At 38.9% G+C, this 20,147-nt stretch overlaps 1 protein-coding gene across 2 annotated transcripts in view; it reads right to left on the bottom strand.

Moving 5' to 3' along the window:
- nphp4 (nephronophthisis 4) overlaps nucleotides 1-20,147 on the bottom strand; it is a 189,503-nt gene that overhangs the window by 25,829 nt on the left and 143,527 nt on the right. For both annotated transcript variants that reach the window (XM_058390447.1, XM_058390446.1), the window contains 6 exons: nucleotides 16,122-16,302; nucleotides 10,486-10,620; nucleotides 8,803-9,005; nucleotides 7,621-7,838; nucleotides 1,318-1,507; nucleotides 160-234 (listed from right to left, as the gene is read on the bottom strand). In XM_058390447.1, coding sequence (XP_058246430.1) covers nucleotides 160-234; nucleotides 1,318-1,507; nucleotides 7,621-7,838; nucleotides 8,803-9,005; nucleotides 10,486-10,620; nucleotides 16,122-16,302 — 1,002 coding nt within the window. The remainder of the gene's footprint in view (nucleotides 1-159; nucleotides 235-1,317; nucleotides 1,508-7,620; nucleotides 7,839-8,802; nucleotides 9,006-10,485; nucleotides 10,621-16,121; nucleotides 16,303-20,147) is intronic.

Raw genomic sequence — 20,147 nt, 5'->3', positions numbered from 1 at the left:
AAAGATATATGTATTCATTCAAAGAAGCTCCCATTTATCTGATACATAAAGGCTACATCATATTACTTTTCCTTTCATACACTGCAGAAAGGTCATGCAGAAATATCTTGAAGAAAAGTGCATGACGCTGATAGAGGTAACAAGGATGAATAATCTTACCTTGATGGATTTAGCCATCACTGTATTAGACTGCTGGGGTTGAGCAAAATGTAGACTATTCGAAGTCTTCGAATCCTAAAACATCAACACACAGGCCGTTAGTCAACTGCACACAGTACATGAAATTGCTTGGTGATTATTTACCTTACTATAGTTGAGGTCAGGAATTGTTACAAGTGTTAAGTAGTTAAAAAATAAATAAATGAATAACTAAGAGGGATCATAAAAATGCATTTTGTTCTTTTAGTCATCACTGCCCTCAGTAAGATATTTCATCTATACGTATCGACCACAAGACAAAATAATTTGCACAGTTGAACTAGTTTAAAAGTTTATACACTGCTGGTTCTTAATACTGTGGGTTAAGTATCTATACAAATATTACGAAACATGCAAACATTCTCTGATGCTCAAGAAAGCAACAGAATAAATTAAGAGTAGGCAGTCGGGGTAAACATTTTAAATATTCAACATATTCTAATGCCTAACACTAATAACCTATTGGCTCTAGAACTATACTGTTTAAGAACAAACTTTTTTTTAACAAAAAAAAAAAAAAGCATTGCTTTATTGAATCACATTTTATTGGACACTAGGTGCTGCCATGACAAACACAAACAGCCAATTAGAATGATGCAATTTCCTGTTTCTGTTAGCTACTAGTCAGACAGCTGCTCTATAAGCACAGAGATATGGAGTTAAGAGCTGCCTGCTGGAGCTTACTGCGAAAGGAAATCAGGAACAAATCAGGATTTATCACATAAGTTGCAAATTTCCACTATAATTTGCACAATAGCAGTGTCTTAAATAACAAATACAATATAAAAATACATCACAAATTTTATAGATCTGCAAAAGATTCATGATTTTTTGTATATTTCTTCATCCATGGTTGCGCCACATGACTTGCGTTTTAATTGTTTCAGTTTGGTGGTTATTCATATGGTGGTTTACTGTAACATGGGCAATTTAGAAAAATGGCTGAACCTATAATAGTAGACTCTATGGTGAATTGTGAAGAAATTCAGACACTGCAGCGGACTCGAAGCCTAAAGTCAGTGTCCAGCATCAGCAATAAACAACATATAAAAACAAGGTTCAGGGCATTTTGGTGAAAGTCACAAGAAAACAGTTCATGCTTCGTGAGAGAAAGTTTACCTGAGAAAGCAGGGCATGCCCAGAGACAAAGCTTTGGTACTTGAGAGGGATGTGGATGCTCTCTCTGGGCCGCAAATACACCTGAGGTGTGGAGCTGTCCTCCTTCATGTGAAACATCTCCACCTCCAACGGCGTGCACGTCTTTGCCATGTCTTTAAAATACCTCCATTCCTCAGCGTTCACTATAACACTACAGACAGAAATTGAGAAGTGAAGAACAGCTTCAGGCTTTTCTTTGCTCTTTCCAGCACTTTACACTGCTGCTTAAGAAAGCAGTGAGGGTTCAGTTTACTGTTAGGAAAAAAAGAGAAAGCTCTCCATTATCTATTGCCTGTTAAATAAAAAAAAGAAAAGAAAAGATAACATGGTCTGAGAATAAAATATTACTTCCACACTTGAAATTTCATCCACAAATATACGAAGGAAAAGGTTGCTTGAGACATCAAAGCCTGAACCTCAGGCCATGGGAAAGTGAATATTCGTAAAATATGATCAAAAGAATTTCAGGGTTTCAAAACTCCATCTTGCAGACAAAGGACAGAGACTAGAAATTGAGTCTCATCATGTTTTATCATATTCTGTTCCAAAATATCCAGCACTAAAGGCGGCATGTCTTTCTGAGCCTCTCCAACACTCCTGAGGAGGGGAAGACTTGAAATGCGACAATAAGACATTTCATGCTTTAGAAACAGGAAAAGAGCTGCAGGCAGATAGACGGAAAAGTGTTCAGCTCTCCAATTCAGAACTCACCATCCAAACAGGTGGTAAATAAGAGCTTTCTAAAAAGAAAAAGAAAAAAAGACAGAGTAATCACAGAGGATTAATTGAATTTGACTAATTGACTCATTTCATTTACACTACTTTAAGATGGTTTGACATTTTCACAGTATGATAACCCTGTCTAAAAAAAAAAGAAAATTCACACATGCAGTTAATTCAATATAACAACACTTGGTAGAAACACCTTTGTCTGTAATTACAGCTCTGATCCAGTCTTTCTATATTAATTAGATCAGCTTTGCACATCTGGATCCAAACATTATTTGCCCATTTGTCTGAACTGCTGATACAAAGCCTCTCTATGAGGCTAGCATGCCTCACTGTCAATGTTAATAGTGTTGGGAATGTTGAAATGTTGGGATTTTGCTAAATATATTGCTTGTACTGACAGCATAACATTCCATTTTGATCTCGCGAATCATGAGAGCATTTATAAACACGTTAGGTCAGTCTTCAACTTCAGATTCCATGTGTTTTCTTTCCCCAATAATGGCTTTTGAACTTTTTCTTTACCATTTTAACAGAACATTTTGTTGTTATTATTTGAAGATGTTATTGTCTTAGGGATGTGGTAGCAATTACAACTGTTCAAACCCAGCTGCTTGGTTTGGTTTGGAGATGGATTTAAAATAGCCAGCGTTTGCCATTTTGTTACTTCGCTGATGTGATTATCACTGGACGCCATGAAAGCTGTTGGAAACTCTCCAGGTCATTAACAGCTACGATTAAATTAGCATTAAATCATCACAACAACTGCTGATCGACTAAAAATGGTAGGCTTTAGGTTAATTCATAGCAAGTTCTCAGATGCCTGCAATTTTAACAGCACATTTTAATCTGTTCATTATTTGATAGAAATTGTTTACAAAAAACATGGTGGTTTGGGAATAAAAAATACCGATCTGCTTTTACTGCCTAGCATTTCTAAGAACTAGCACGTTAAAGCTTTGTTTGAATTGTATATACACGTGTGCTTAGAGGTGAAAACGTGCCCCCTGTTGACATTTCAAGGATCTATATGCTTGCATTTGATCCCGCCTCAGATGTAAATCGCTTTGAATGAAAGCCTTTGCCAGATAAAGAAAATGTAAATATGTAAATTGCAGTAAATGCCAGAGGAGTGCATATATGAGAGCACAGTAACGTACGAGACACGTATAGAGCTGTTTGAAAACCACAACACAGTGTCAGAAGGACATGACCGATTCACAGGTGGTGCAGATTCAAAGCAAGGATTTCACTCATATTACAGGTATTGCAGCAACATGTCGGCGGGACTGTGTTCCTCACACCCCATAGTGCTGTCAGTGTAGATATGTTACGCTACCTGCTGCTTCTACGTCACTGCACTCAGAAAGCAGCCCCTCAAAGCTTTTTCTCTCTATTTTCACACTGTCTGAAAAACTAAGCTCTCCAACGCTTTCAGCAGATTGCATGATCTTTACGGTTATTATTCACACAATTTGCAGAAGTGATGAAGGCTTTTTCCCTTTAATGTTAATTACCCTCTCTTGCTTCTCAGCTGAATGCTTTGATTCGAATTCATTCGCAGCGTCAGTTTCTTGGCCTTCAAGGTTTTCTGCTGCATTTTGAAAATATACAGTATCTCTGCCCACATTTTGTACAGAAAATAAATTATTCAGATAAGTTAAAAGGTGCTGATTAAGTTTCTATAACAGCAGCTCTGACTGTAGTACCAGATGCAATTCAAATCAAAAACTTATATTATTGCACTTGTTCTAATATTTTAGCATTGGGATGGATTTGTATGGCAGATGCAAAGAACCTGGGTTGTTGGATGGCTTTTTATAATTATAGCATTAGCATGATAGCCAGAATACACCCTGGACGCAGTGCCAACCCATCGCAGGGCGCACACACACACACACTACGGGCAATTTAGAGACTCCAATCAGCCTAGTCTTTGGACTGTGGGAGGAAACCAACCAAGCGGGGAGAACATGTAAACTACACACACACACACACACACACACACACACACACACACACACACACACACACACACACACACACACACACACACACACACACACACACACACACTGAGCAGGAGCGAGACTCAAACCCAGGATGCTGGAGGTGTGAGGCGAACGTGCTAACCACTAAGCCACCATACCACCCTGTAACTTAGATATCTAAGGCAAAACAAAACAAAACAAAACAAAACAAAACAAAACAAAACAAAACAAAACAAAACAAAACAAAACAAAACAAAACAAAACACAAAACAAAACAAAACAAAAGCTGTATTTTGTTTTTTTTAACAAAGAAAATGGTGCAATCTTTAATGTGATGAATTTACTGCATCTATAAGTCCATGCATTATGGAAGAAATCACCAGTCTTAGTGATATGTAACAATCAGAGGTTAAGTTAAATGAAAAAATCTAAGGCCGGACAACTCTGTGCTTTATGATTTCTCTGTAATAAGCTCTATTTTCTTGTCTTATTAACTTCAAAAGTGAGGAAGCAACTGTTTATAGCTACTAAAGCTTAACTGATAGCAGGAACTAATTTGTTTTGCAGATGTTCCACAACATTAAATGTAACATTAACCAGATAAAAGTTATTGGCATAAGAAAAATGAGACACTTCAGGCCGTGCTGTTATTGGGGAGAAAAAAAAAAAATCACCTTCAATGCGATAACAGTACAGTAATGCTGATTCACCCTGAGATGCAAACATATCACCCCATTATTGATTAGTTTCCTCTAATAGCGTGCTTTGTCATGTTTTATCCCTGCTTTATGCCAAATCAATGTTCATTCAATTTTAATGCACATTAACAATGCATCACCTAATCCACCACAAAACATTTATTAAAAAACAAAATACAGAAAGAACAGAAAGTCTAATTGTTCATTTAAGTATTTTCTATGAGGATTAACTCCATTTTATACACCTAACTACAAACCACCGCCATCTACATTCTTAATTATCATCCCAGACTCAACATAAAGGGGTTTCCTCCACTCCAAATTCAAAGCCAAATTACACTTTATGGCTTGGGGTATAAACAACTTCTTAATGTCGACTGCGTGGGTTTGGACATCATTGTTAGGCTTCGGTTCAGACTTCAAGCCACAACTGCCATATTATATTGCACCAAAATGTGATCTTGAGCATTGTTAATTAGAGGCCTGTAGACTGATGACTCCTCCGGCTATTCTCTTGCTGCAATGTTTTCTCCTTATGTTATTATAGCAATTTACCGGAATTCCGAACCAGTTATGACATAATAGGCTCTATTTTCACGTAGGCGGATACGTAATTTACTGGCAGCACACTGGAAAATTGCTAAATTGGTTAGTGTAAGCCCATTTCTCTTTTATGCAACCAGGTTTTGTAGATTTATGCTATTTATTTTATTCTTCTACAGTTTTTAAATAGGCTATTTAACTCAAGTACTAACTGAATTTTCATACAACAGATGAAAACATTTGGTTTGCAAAGTATTTGAACATAATTAATACAATGTTTTACATCAAAAACACACACCAGACTTGTCTCATAACAACTGATTGTCCTTATAGACATAGCTCAGCTAATAGTTAATAAAGATGATAGACTAGATAAAAAAAATGTACTAGCCAAACGTATGTGCACATGTGTGCTGTTATAATAGCCACCACTTTTCCAAAAGATTTTGGAATGTGATATGTGAGTGCATAAGTAAGGGCAGGTACTGATGTTTAGAAGTGGTCAGTGAAAAAAGAGGTCAGTGGGGTTGGGGCCAGGGCTCTGTGAGGCCACTTAAGCCTTGGCACTCCAGCTTTCCACTACAGCCTTGGCAAACCATGTTTTTTTACGGAGTTCACTTTGTGCACAGGAGCATTGTCATAGAACAGTTTGGACCACCTTGGACCACCAGTAAAAACAAACTCTCAATGATACATGATGCAAGACATTCTAGACTACTGTGTGCTCCAAACTTTATGGCAACAGTTTGGGAAAAGCCCACATAAGGGTGTGATAGGCAGGTGTTCACATACTTTTGGCCCTATATTCAAAAACATCAAGTTTAAAACTAAAATCTAACCTTGCCTCTTAATAATGTATTTTTACAAAATTGTGCCTGTGCATTCTGGACATAGTCTGTAACCTTTTGAAACATCTGGGATTACAAGGAACTGTCTCTCCACCCAGGTCAGATTGTTTAACACCAATATCAAATCAGCCCTCTGTGCTGGTGGAGGAAGAAACCATATGAAAATGCTGGGGATGACTGCAAATGTCACCAGGGAAAGTCTCAGTTGAAAAATGAAAGAAAGGATGGCCATGCAATTTTTGGCACTGAAACATGGTGGTGGACTTTAAGAGAATGGGATACTCTTGGAGCCTGCTGGAAGGAAGAGCCCAAAACATAGATATCTGGAAGACCCTTTGCAGGATCCTTTAGTCCAGACCCTGGGATGGATCAGCCAGATGCTTCACAAACCTACCACAAATTCCTTCAGTCAAGCCATCACCTGGAATTCTCAAGGGCAGTGGAAATACCTGACATTAAGAGCTGGAGGTGGATATCAGTAGACTGGGCTACTCTTGCATCCAAGTGGAAAAAGGGCCATGAATACGGACAGCTGGAAGACCTTTGCCAGGGGCTTATGTCACACTCACTGGGGATGGATTGACTACTTATATAAGGTACCTACAACTGGAAAAAACTCACACCATGGGGATGGAACAACCACATGCATACCACAAATAATAGATGAACAACCAAGTCTAGTGAAATAGTGGACAGCCATGCAATACCCAAAACAAAGACGTGGAGGTAGAAATCAAGAGACTGAGATACTACTGAAACCGTTGTGGATGTGAATACTTTACTGTTTTTCTTTATATTTTGTGAAACTGAACGCTGTGTGGGATGTGGGAGCTTCGTGGCTAAGACGTTGGATTACCGACCAGAAGGTTATGAGTTCAAATCCCTTTAAAGGCCCTTGAGCAAGGCCTTAAACCCTCAATTATTCAATTGTATAAAAAAGTGATAAAATGCAAGTCGCCCTGGCGGCTGCCAAATGCCAGAAATGTAAATTTAAATGTACTGAAGCCAACTGGAAAACTGGAGACTCAAGCACTTCCCAATGTCAATGGCCTATGCCGGAGAAGGAAGCAGAATGGTCTTCCATACAGTACCTTAAGTACTTCATAGGTGCTTCCATAATGGCAATGCCAATACAAGAAGAATGTGATCTTTTTAACACAGTACTTAACAAAAGTGGGAATAATTTTTAAATTTACACGTAATCCTCTACATTTTATTGATCTGTTCATTCAACTGATTCACCACCTCATTGATCTGAAACCCTTACAGAATTAGCAGAGATTTATCAGAAAGGTTGATAGTGGTGTGGTGCTTAGCTGCTGACAAGTCAATACAATAGGAGAAAAGAAAAATATATCAAGGTTGATGCTAGAATCCTGAAATTGAACTGTAAAATAAACACACAGTGTATCCAGAGAGTTTGTGTATATATGTGGAAGTGTAAAAAAGTCCCACCTGAGCTCAGGGTCCTCACACTCAATGGTGACCGTCTGAGGAATATTAAAAGGGTTCTTAAGCACAAATTCGAAGAATTCGGCAGTGCCAAGCGTAGCATAGATTGTGTGTGTGGTGGTGATGGCTTGGCTCAGCATGTTAATGATGCCCTCCACTTTGCAGCGCTCTCGATAGGCCTCTATTAAACGTAGGTCCTGAGAATGATCATCCTTTCTCCTCTGGAATTAAAAAAAGGAGAAGTCATAGAAGAGATTAGAGCACACACAAAAGAAAAATAAGCAATTAAATAAACATTGTAAACAACTTGTTCAGCAACAAAGGATGATGGGGAGGGGAAAAAAGATCAAACTTTTATCATTTTTAAAAAGTAGTAAAGAGGATATATACTGTACAGAGTGGATTTTAGGACAGTGCTTAGTGAAGTGGAGATGAAGACGGAGGCAACGATCCAGAGTGCATTATCTCATATATCATTCACAGATGTAAGTGCCAAGCTCAGTTACAGCTGAAGAGCAAGCGATGCTTTGGAATATGATGTGAAGGCAATAAAAAAAAAAACCTTGCGAGTTGATTAAAAAGAAAGTATTTTTATTTTATTTTAATATACCTGGAGTACCAGCAATGCAAACGTTTGTGTCCGATAGCAATTTATATTTTTCAAGAAGCTTTAAAACAGTAACACAGATGATATGTATTATCTAAGGAAAGAAACACGCAGTCTTCGGCAAAAAAAAAAAAAATATTTTCCTAACACAGCATGTGTCAAAGTGTTTCTTCTTATATCACATCAGATTGGCAATGATTAAAAAGATCAACTTGTTAATGAACAAGAAGTCACACATTTGTACACAACAGCTAGAATCATTTGTTCTTTTAGTAGGCTTTATTATTATAATTTTTTTTTTTATATCGCTGTTAAATAACAGCACAACAATCTCTATTATTATTCTTAGATTATTTATCTACTATCAAAGTCCCTATGAGCGAACTGTTACTACAGAAAATTTAATCTACTGTGACCTTGTTTTCAGCTACTTAGTAAGAAAGCTTCTTGTAAGAAATGTTTGTTGATAAACCTCATGTTTTTAATCATTTATAATAAACTGATGAAACACAAACAGTTCTCAGCAGTAGAGTCCTTTGGCTTTTAACTGAGTGTTCACTGAGTGTTCTTTCTCTTACCATGTAGCTTGGTGTTTTGTATGTGGTGTTCCCTTCATGTTGACGGACGGCTGCCATCCTGTCAATCTTCCTTTGACGCACTTCCTCTGTCTCTCCTCGACTCTGCAGCCAGGCACCATCCACTTCTTTCATCCGACTCTGCAGGAGACTAGCCAACTCGCCATCGATATCTGGCAAACGCTGGGCTCGCCTTGTGTTCCGTGCTACACACACACACACTCTATATAGACTGAATGTACTGCATATACAGTGTACTTGTGCCTGTGTCCCTGTACTTTAGTGTTTAACAATGATCATCTGACTGACCGGTGAAAGACCTCTTTGGAAAAATTTTGGTGTTACTTTTTAGTAAAAGATCCCGAGCTACCCTCTATAAAATATACTTGTTGCGAAAGGGACTCTGTTGTCATCTGTCATCAAGTTCTCTCTTTATATCAATATCTGCACTACGGGTTCTATCTTCTAGATCCACTATAGATTCTCTCCTCAACATCTTGACGATAAAGTAAAGGTTCTCTCTTTATAATCAGTACGTTTGCTTGAAGGTTTGCTACTCAAAATCTTTAGCACAGTCAAAGGGCCTTTCTTCATACTTACTTTTTCTTCATATCGTCTTTCAAGGATTTCTCTTTTAAATAAATATCTTTACTTAATTAACTTCTTTACTCTTCAAAGTCGGTATCTTCACTTCCATTTCTTTAGTGTGTATCTCCTTTAGAAAATCAGCAAATACAGCTGTACTGTGTGCAGAATCTGAAGGGTTCTTTCTTGGAAATCATGATGTTTAATATAAGCTCTCTCATGATAATCTGTTTTCTCACTATAAACTCTTTATTCATGAACAGGAAGCTCAATAAAAAAATTTCCCTCTTTACAACTAGGTTCAGTTCGGGTTCTGACTTTAAAAATCAGTACTGTATATTCCATAAATTATGCATGCTCATTAAAGGTTTCCTCTTCGTAATCGGAATCATAAATAAATGTTTTCTCTTTAAATTCAGTAGCTTAACTAAATGTTTTCTTTTGCAATTCAGTAGCTTTATTAAAGGTCTTCTGTTTAAATTCAGCAGCTTAACTAAAGGTTTTTCACCTCCAAGTAATGTTCTAAAGTAAATGTTTTCTCTTCGAATTCAATAGCTTAGCTAAATGTTTTCTCTTCCGAGTCAGTTTCTTAGCTAAAGGTTTTCTCTTCATACAGTTTCTTAACTAAAGACTCTTCTTTCTTCAAATCCAGTAGCTTAACTAAAACTCGCTTCAAATTCTTAACTAAAAATTCTCTTTTCAAAGTCAATATCTTTACTACAGAGTCGCTCTTTAAAGACGTGTTCAATAATCGCTCTACCTTTAAAATAAGTACCTTCAGTAAATATCCTCTATTCTAAATCAGTATATTCAGTTAAAGTTCTCTGTACTAAATCAGCATGTTCCCTACGGTATTCTATTCAAAATTAGCGTGTCAGGTAATTATTCTCTTTTCAGAATCAGTATCTTTACATTATACTTCCTAAGGGCTAGTGGCAAGCCATTATGACTAAGTTAATGCTTAAACCATTGTGTGTGTGTCTTGTATGGTGTCTATTCAGTTGTGATGTTTGTGCATTTGTGAAATTGTCCTCTAATTCTTAATTACCTCTACTACTACACTACTCTATTGCTCACAAACAAAATGGAGAAGTGCAGTACCGTTGAGATTGTGGATGGCGTTTGAGGACAGACTGCCTCCTTGAAAGCCTGTGGGAGTCTGGCTGGGCTGAATGACATGAGAGCGAGATGGCGGGAGAAGAACAGACGGGTTCGGGTTTTTCTGCACCACGCCACCTGTTAAACACAAGAGCCAGGCCTGATTCAATTTGCTTGTAATCCCGTTCTCTCTCATTTCATTTTGTCAGGTCAATTTTAGAAACCCTTGTGAAGAATTTGGTTTGAATGGATGTCTTGAAATAAATAAGCAACCAAAACATCATACGGTCGTTTAGATTTATTTTTATTTGGTACCATTTAAACACAATGTCCCAAGAACAGAGGTGAAGCTTAAGATTTTTGTTTTTTAACCTTGGCTCTCAATACTGAATAATTAAGGGTGGGTGTAGACTTTATCCCATTTAGTAGGAAAGTTTTTTTTAAATGCAAATCAATTTATTTACATAAAAGAATATCTATAGTTCTACAAAACAGTTAGTATTTTTTTTTACATTACACAAGTCATTCCTTCACTAGCCTTTCTTAATTCTATCTTTTCAATCTCTATCTCTATAATCTAATTTTAATCTATAACCTAATTTTTAAAAAAATGCAGCTCATCATATTTCTAATAAATATTCAAGATTTTTCTATACTAGAGACAGTCCTGTGTTGGCCAACTTAAAGCAAACACTGTACTGTTTCAAAGAGCTGACACTGGAGACTCCTTCCATAATACTAAATAAACATCTCCTCAGATTAAACGCATTTTTAATACATTCCTGCGGATTGCTTAAAAAAAACGAAGAACGATGAAGTCCCTGATAAGTTGTTTGTAGAACTGAAGAGAATTCAGTAGCGCCATCTATTTTCATTACTTCACGTCCGTGACTCTTTTATACAGCGTATTGGCAGAAAAGAGTGTATACATTGTTATCTTGATCAATATACTGAGCCTGGCTATTGATCCCAATCATGAGAAAAAAGAGACCCTGCACTTCAGAGCTTTCACAGACTACTACAGTGGTCAAAAGTAAACGAGATGTGATGACATTAATGATAAAATGTGAGCATCTACAGGAGAGGGTTTACCTAACTCTAAGTGATTATTAGGCAAACAAAAGAAAAGCGTGTGTTTCAAACCTTTTCACAAACTCAGGCTTGTTTTCTCTCCATCAGCTGGGAGCACATTCTAAATAACCGCATTAGCTGCATTAATACCCTATTCTCATGGGTATAACACGAACATAAACAGCTCCAAGTGCCCCATTGGCATTGCACTTGATTAGGGCTATTCGAGTGCTGTAATTAGAGCGTATAAGGAGAGCAAGGTCAGATCTGAGAGAAAGGTAGGTTAGCATGCTGCTTTCGATTGAGGAGAGAAAAAAAAAGAAAAACCCTCAGCAGTTTGTGCATGCTTTCTACAAAGTCCTGAGGCTTTGGCCTGTCAAAGCAGCACAGATCTGGCAGAGGAGAGAGCACCAGCGTTTTTTTCTAACCTAAGGGATGATGGAGAGCCAGAGCATGCTGAAACATTGCTCACGATTGGTTCGACCCTGAAGCTTGTTGGTTTCACAAGGATTTTCTGGGAAACGTCTTGCCATAACATACAACAAGCCACTGAGAATTGCCTGGTGTCCTTGCGAAACATGGAACAACAAGGCATCTATCATCTACATGTGTGCAGAGAGCCGTCACTTTCATCCCCTCTGTTCTGAGAGAGTTTAGAAGCTTCCAAGACTGAACCATGGCTCCCATGTTCTAAAGTAAATACACATAACTACATTAAGCTGAAATCAACATTTCACAATTTCTATAAATCTTAGAAATCAATCAAATCAAATCAATTTTCTAAATCAAATATAGCTTACAGATTTACATTTTTTTTTATTTTCCAGAGTGCTGGTTGATGAGAATGTGTCTATTAATTGCCTATAAGAGCAGCTTTGACAGTAGTCTGACTTCAAGGCAAGGTCTTTTATTAATGTAATATAAATATGAATATAACAACATATAGAAACATTGTACCTTCCTCACTCCAAATGCATGCCATTGTTCTCTAAATTGTCTCATCACAGAAATAAGGCACGTTGAAGGAAAAATTAGTACACAAAGACGATTTTACATATCAAGCTTTCCTTCAAGCTCAATCGCTCTCTACTGCTATTTCTCCCTCAACTCTCTCGGCTTAGAGTCTGCCATGCTTATCAAGCTTTTGCAGCCGAACGGTGGAGGAGCCAGAGGCGGCCAGAAGAACGAAATGCTAATCTTCATTCGCTCCATCTGCCTGCGTTCATCTTCTCAATGCTGGAAAGACCGGTCTGCTGAACGCAGGTGAAACAGCTGGCTGCTACAGCGATGGCTCATTAAACTGCTCCACTCTCGAAATCCAACCACGATGCATTTTGTTTACTCCATTATACTGTAATTAATTCATCTTTTTTTTTTTCTAAGGATTTGAAGTTGTTTTAATTATTTGCTTGTCTGTTTGCTTTGAGCTGAAATTAAATAAAGAAGATCTGATTAGTTTATTTTCCCGTTTCGTTTTCATAAACGCCGGTATGTGGTTTTAGCTTTGGGACAATTAAAACAGAACCACAGAGAAAAGATCTGTTATCCAGCTGATCCAAAGTAAAAGCGTAGAAACATATTTTTGTGGAGATCTGGAAAACCCATTAAAATGTCAACATGGCTGAAATCTGACAGCCAAAAAACAAGACATATTGCCTGAGATACTTTGACACCTCTACCTTAAGCAACTGTATATTTATTTGCACTACAAACTTGAAAACTGGAAACGATTTTAGACACTTTTTGTTAATCTTTCTGCAAAGATTCTTGTGTAAGGTGCCGGTTTAACAAACCTGCTGGTAGAAACCGTCTACCTAAAGATGTCTACTGTATAAGCTTGCTCTGTATAGTTTATGGAGTTGCCTCACATGGTGAATGTGATGATTTGATCAACAGCTAAATGGATATAAATCTAATCAATTCGCTTTGCAATCAGATTCTAGCTATCAGATGTAAATGTGATTTTTTTTTTACTATTGTGGGTAACTTCCCAAGTGGTGCAAAAAAAAAAAAAAAAAAAAACGAAACATGCAAAAGAGGAACATATTTTAGTTCAGGAAACCTCTACTACACGACTATATCAGCTAGAAAATGCTGAAATTTCATTTTATACCAAAGGTTTTCTCAAGTCAGCGCTACAATCTTAAAAATAAAAGATTCTTTAGACTATGGAGATATTCTTTATTCTTTTAAAAAAGCCATTTATTGAAAGATTGTTTGAGGAACCAAAGAATGATACTTCTATAGCAACACTGTGCAAACTCTTTATTTAGTCTTCCTGGCACCTTTATTTTTCGAAGAGAGTAGCTCATCACCCAGCAGGAGAGAGTCACATCATTTCAGCCAATCAAAGCCTAACTGAAAATAATCAGAACTCAGATTGCTGCATTGATCTATGCCTGCAAATATGTGAAGGACTTCCCTACTGCTTTCTTTTACTTTTCCTTCTTTGCTATTTGTCTGGTAATTACCTTAGCTTTGACCTTAAGCAGTCTGGGACGTGCCTGATAAAAATCGCTATCACTCTCTGAGCTGATAAATTCCAATCGAGTTCTCAAACAGACTAATGACCATTTCTCATTAAGAAACAAATACTGCAGACAAAAGCACTAATCCCGGATAAAGAGGCCTGAGCTCTTTATTCAGGAGACTTGGATGAATTAATTGATTGTGGCTGTGACTTTGCCTTTAGTGAGCTATAAAAATAAATGCTGTGAAGCGTATACCTACGAAAAGAGTTACACAGATAAATGTCACTGCGATCCTGGTGATAATTTGTATCATTTAGATTAAGACATCCTGCATGCGCACCTTTTCTACCAAATAGTGACAGAGAGTGGAACAATCAAAATCAAACGATCTATCAGTCATATTCATGCTAATTAGCAAAACGATGCAGTAGAAAACACACAAAGCTCAGTTTGACAGCCTAGCTTTATGGAGCTTGCCTCCTGAAACTGCTTCTAGTATATTTCGCCTGAATGGATTGTCAGGTTTAATAATCAGTTATCTGTCTCTATAATCACAGCAATCAAAACTGAGACTGCTTAATGCATTTTGAGACATGCTACCAGACTCTCAATCACAAAATAATAAACATCTCTCAGTGTGCATACAATCAAAAATCAACTGAAACTCAATAAACATCGTCTCATAGTCTCCGAGTACAAACTCACCAGCTAAAAGTTGATATATCATAAAAGAATACAGGTCTCGGTATAATCCCGGCTCCCAGCTAGTTGATACCCACAGAGCACCATTGGAACCAGAGGTGTACATCAGAACTGACATCCCAATGGACGCAACAAAAGAAGTTGTGGGAGGTTTAGCTTCATGCGTGTGGGAGAGGGAAGCTTGCAGAATATAAAAAGGCCAGGTTCATTAACATGGAAGCAGACTGGATGTGGTGTGTTATTCTTGCAGTGGTGCATGACACATTTAGCACATTCAGACATTCATCTTCAGTAGGTTTATATTTACAGCATTTGGAAGATGCCCCTTAAGATCGACTTAAAGATGTGCTTTTGAAATCTCTATCAACAAATACACAGATACTGGTTCACTAGGTCACAGACTAGGAATACCATCAGTTTAAAACTCTGGAAAGAAAAGTGCACACAGACTGGAGCGGGGTGATGTGGGTGAATTTAGAAGGTTGAAAGCAAGACACACAGCTGCATTGTGGATCAGCTGTAGAGGTCAAGGGTAGAGCTGCCAGGAGAAGTAGAGTTGCAGTAGTCTAGTCTTAAAATGACAAGGGATTGAACAAGCACCTGAGAGGATAAAAATGGACAAATTATGTGAAGTGTTTTTTCCTCATCAGATTCATAGTGGTTTGAGGTGGTTTTCATTTTAGAAGAAAATATTAGGTGGCAGAAACTACAACTGTGCAAGTGGGAAAAATTAGACTAGAGAATTTGTATGAAAGGTGGTGTTGACCAAGACTTTGGGGAAGTGGCCAGTATTGGACAAATGTGTATGTAGGAATGGGGAAATTAAAAGCTGTAGAAGTTTGAGGTCAGAAAATTTATCCATCAGTGATTTCTTTAATTTTCAGGACGAATTTGCAACTGATCAATTCTCGCTCTTCTGTCAGCATCAAAATGGCTTGTTGTTCTCCCATAGACAACTCTCTGGTCTTCATGTGGGTTTATCCTTTTTAACAACAAAATCAAAACTCATGAGTAGATATACAAAGCTGTTAACCATTTAAACAATCAACCTAACAGGTTAACACATCTGGCCAAAAACATCTGTAAGTCATGTTATAATATTTTTTTAACACTTGAAAAGGGGTTGGGTTCTAACAAAATGTTCTTCTTTAACACATCTAGTTCGGAGTGTCATGAAATGAAAGCTGAAATCTGTGGTTCAAATATTCATCGTTTGATAGCAAAATAAAAAATGTTGTTGAATAGGAAAAACATAATTTTTCCTATATTTCCGGAAGAAACTGTACCCTGCATCTACATCAGCTGCAAAAAAGTAACTTGTGTATTCCTATGATAATAAGGGATTCAGAAATTATAAAATAAGAGCATATGGTAAAAATGAAGCACATAGCTTACCAATGTTGCCGAGTCGGATAAACAGCCTGCCTTTGACAACGGTGTGGACGCTCATGGCAGGTATGGCCCTCTGCCCACCTGCATGCTCTCTTGCCAGACTGGCATCCTGCAGGTACTCAGTGCTAATGACCTCCAGCTCATGAATCACCTGCACAGCGGCTCGACCCTGACGCAACAGATGCTGCAGACACGGAACACACAATTCAGCATATTTTCAGATTTTTTTCCCCCCTCACTGGTTTGCATTCAACTACTTTTAATTTAATTTTTTATCTTTTACAATTTACTCCTTCACCGATTCTATCTTCTGCATGCACATAAATGTTTGTTTTGCATCTTTTTTTTTTTTAAGACCGCATTTCACAGCTTGTCGGACACTTCACTTGTTTTTTTTTTTATACTGCCGATGTGTTTTGCGTTTGTAATATTTTATGTAGCACTAAAATTTAATAAAGATGATTATTACTGATAGAGGCACAACTCAGGGACTATATTCATTAAGAGTCTCAAAGAAGCAGTGCTGAATAGCAGACTAGCCATCTGGAAAAAAGTCCCAGTGGGCAGACAGGTCTGTACGCTGGCCATGAACACAGAGAGAGAGAGAGAGAGAGAGAGAGAGAGAGAGAGAGGGAGAGAGAGAGAGGGAGAGAGAAAGGAAACAGAGAGCAAAGAGTGAGGAAACACATCTGGCTTCTTATCCACAGCCTAATTGAGACTGTCTAGACCTGTGAAGACCAGGAATAATCAATAAGTGTAGATAGTGTGACTGTATAGACTTAAGCAAACGTCACCATTAGACCTTTAACTCTTAAAAGATTAGCTCTTTTTTACAATGGAAATTCTGCCATTTGTCACACTCCACAGTGTTGGACATTTTCACACAAATGTTTATATCTTCAAAGTAAGTTTTTCTGGCTTAGGGTGCTTTCACATATGTAGTGTTTAGTCAATTTAAATCAAATCTAGCCATGGGGGTCACAGTCCAGTGACTTCTGTGCCGGTCCCAAGCCCGGATAAATAGAGAGAGTTGCGTCAGGAAGGGCATCCGGCGTAAAACATTGCCAAATTTAACCATGCGAATCGTCAGTACTCTAAATTTCATACTGGATCGGTCGAGGCCTAGGTTAACAACGACCGCCATCGGTGCCGTTGACCTACAGGGCACTCGTGGAAATTGGGCTACTGTTGGTCGAAGAAGTAGTAGAAGGAAGGAGAGTGCGTAGACAGAGAGAGAAGAGGAAAGGTAAGAGTGTAGGACTGAGAATAGGAACTCTGAATGTTGGTACTATGACAGGGAAAGGTAGAGAGCTGGCTGATATGATGGAGAGAAGGAAGGTGGATATACTGTGTCTACAGGAGACCAGGTGGAAGGGTAGCAAGGCTCATAGTATAGGAGCAGGATTCAAGCTGTTTTATTATGGTGTGGATAGAGAAATGGGGTAGGTGTGGTCCTGAAGGAGGAGTTTGTGAGGAATGTTCTGGAGGTGATGAGAGTGTCAGACAGGGTGATGAGTCTGAAGTTAGAGATTGAAGGGGTTATGTTGAATGTTGTTAGTGGTTATGCCCCACAGGTAGGTTGTGAGTTAGAGTAGAAAGAGAGATTCTGGAGTGAATTAGATGAGGTGATAGAGGGTATTCCAACAGGTGAGAGAGTGGTGATAGGAGCAGATTTTAATGGACATGTTGGTGAGGGGAACACAGGTGATGAGGAGGTGATGGGCAAGTTTAGAGTTAAGGAAAGGAACCTTGAAGGACAGATGGCAGTGGACTATGCTAAGAGGATGGACATGGCTGTGATTAACACTTATTTTCAGAAGAGGGAGGAGCATAGAGTGACTTACAAGAGTGGAGGTAGGAGCACACAGGTAGAATACATCCTATGTAGAAGAGGCACTGTGAAAGAGATTAGTGACTGTAAAGTGGTAGTGGGAGAGAATGTAGCCAGACAGTATAGGATGGTGGTGTGTAGGATGAATCTGATGGTCTGTCAGCAGAGGTCAAAGATAGAGATGGAGAAGAAAACCAAGTGGTGGAAGCTGAAAAAGGAGGAATGTTGTGAGGAATTTAGACAGAAGTTGAAGCAGGCTCTGGGTGGTCAGGTAGTGCTGCCAGATGACTGGGAAACTACAGCGGAAGTGATCAGGGAGACAGGAAGAAAGGTGCTGGGTGTGCATTCTGGAAGGAGGAAAGAAGATAAGGAGACTTGGTGGTGGAATGACGAAGTTCAGGATAGTATTCAAAGGAAGAGGTTAGCCAAGAAGAAGTGGGACATGGACAGGACTGAAGAGAATAGACAGGAATACAAGGAGTTATAGCACAGAGTGAAGAGGGAGGTGTCTAAGGCCAAGCAGAAGGTGTATGATGAGTTGTACACTAGGTTAGACACTAGAGAAGGAGAGAAGGACTTGTACAGGTTAGCTAGGTAGAGGGATTGAGATGGGAAGGATGTGCAGCAAGTTAGAGTTATTAAGGATAGAGATGGAAAGGTGCTCACAAGTGAGGGGAGTGTACGGAGGAGATGGAAGGAGTACTTTGAAGAGCTGATGAATGAGGAAAATGAGAGGGAAAAAAAGAGTAGAACTCTGTGGAACAGAAAGTAGATAAGATTAGAAAGGATGAAGTCAGGAAGGCTTTGAAGAGGATGAAAAGTGGAAAGGCAGTTGGTCCTGACGACATCCCGGTGGAGTTCTGGAAGTGTCTAGGAGAGGCGGCAGTGGAATTTTTAACTAGTTTGTTTAGCAGGGTTTTAGAGAGTGAGAAGATGCCTGAGGAATGGTGAAGAAGTGTATTAGTGCCGATCTTTAAGAATAAGGGTGATGTGCAGAGTTGCAGCAACTACAGGGGGATAAAGTTGATAAGCCATATAATGAAGCTATGGGAAAGAGTAGTGGAAGCTAGGGTAAGGAAGGTAGTGGAAATTTGTGAGCAGCAGTATGGCTTCATGCCCAGAAAGAGCACAACAGATGCAATTTTTGCTCTGAGAATGTTGATGGAGAAGTATAGGGATGGTCAGAGAGAGTTGCACTGTGTGTTTGTAGACTTGGAGAAAGCGTATGACAGGGTGTCAAGAGAAGAGCTGTGGTACTGTATGAGGAAGTCAGGAGTAGCAGAGAAGTATGTCAGAGTGGTGCAGGACATGTATGAGAGGAGCAGGACAGTGGTGAGGTGTGCTGTAGGTCAGACAGAGGAGTTCAAAGTGGAGGTGGGACTGCATCAGGGATTGGCTCTGAGCCCCTTCCTGTTTGCTATGGTGATGGACCAGTTGTCAGAGGAGGTCAGACAGGAGTCTCCTTTGACAATGATGTTTGCAGATGACATTGTGATCTGTAGTGAGAGCAGGGAGCAGGTGGAGGAAAACCTGGAGAGGTTGAGGTTTGTGCTGGAGAGAAGAGGAATGAAAATCAGTCATAGTAAGACTGAGTACATGTGTGTGTCAATGACAGGGAGGGAAGTGGAACAGTAAGATTACAGGGTGAAGAGGTGAAGAAGGTACAGGAGTTTAAGTACTTGGGGTCAACAGTCCAGAGTAATGGAGAGTGTGGAAAAGAGGTAAAGAAGTGAGTGCATGCAGGTTGGAATGGGTGGAGAAAGGTGTCGGGAGTTCTGTGTGATAGAAAAATTTCAGCAAGAATCAAGGGGAAGGTGTACAGGACAGTGGTGAGACCAGCCATGCTGTATGGTTTAGAGACAGTGTCACTGAGGAAGAGACAGGAGTCAGAGCTGGAGGTAGCAGAGCTGAAGATGTTGAGGTTCTCTTTGGGAGTGACAAGGTTGGACAGGATTAGGAACGAGTACATCAGAGGGACAGCTCATGTTGGACGTTTGGGGGACAAAGTTAGAGAGGCCAGGTTAAGATAGTTTGGACATGTCCAGAGGAGGGAGAGTGACTATACTGGTAGGAGAATGTTGGACATGGAGCTGCCAGGCAGGAGGAAAAGAGGAAGGCCAAAGAGGAGGTATATGGATGGAATAAATGAGGCTATGAAGCTAGTGGGTGTAAGTGTTGAGGATGCAGAAGATGGGAGG

This window comes from Hemibagrus wyckioides, linkage group LG05 (assembly GCF_019097595.1).
Source record: "Hemibagrus wyckioides isolate EC202008001 linkage group LG05, SWU_Hwy_1.0, whole genome shotgun sequence".
Lineage (NCBI taxonomy): Eukaryota > Metazoa > Chordata > Actinopteri > Siluriformes > Bagridae > Hemibagrus > Hemibagrus wyckioides.
The sequence above is the reverse complement of the archived record's forward strand: the minus strand, read 5'-3'. Positions and strand labels throughout refer to the sequence as shown.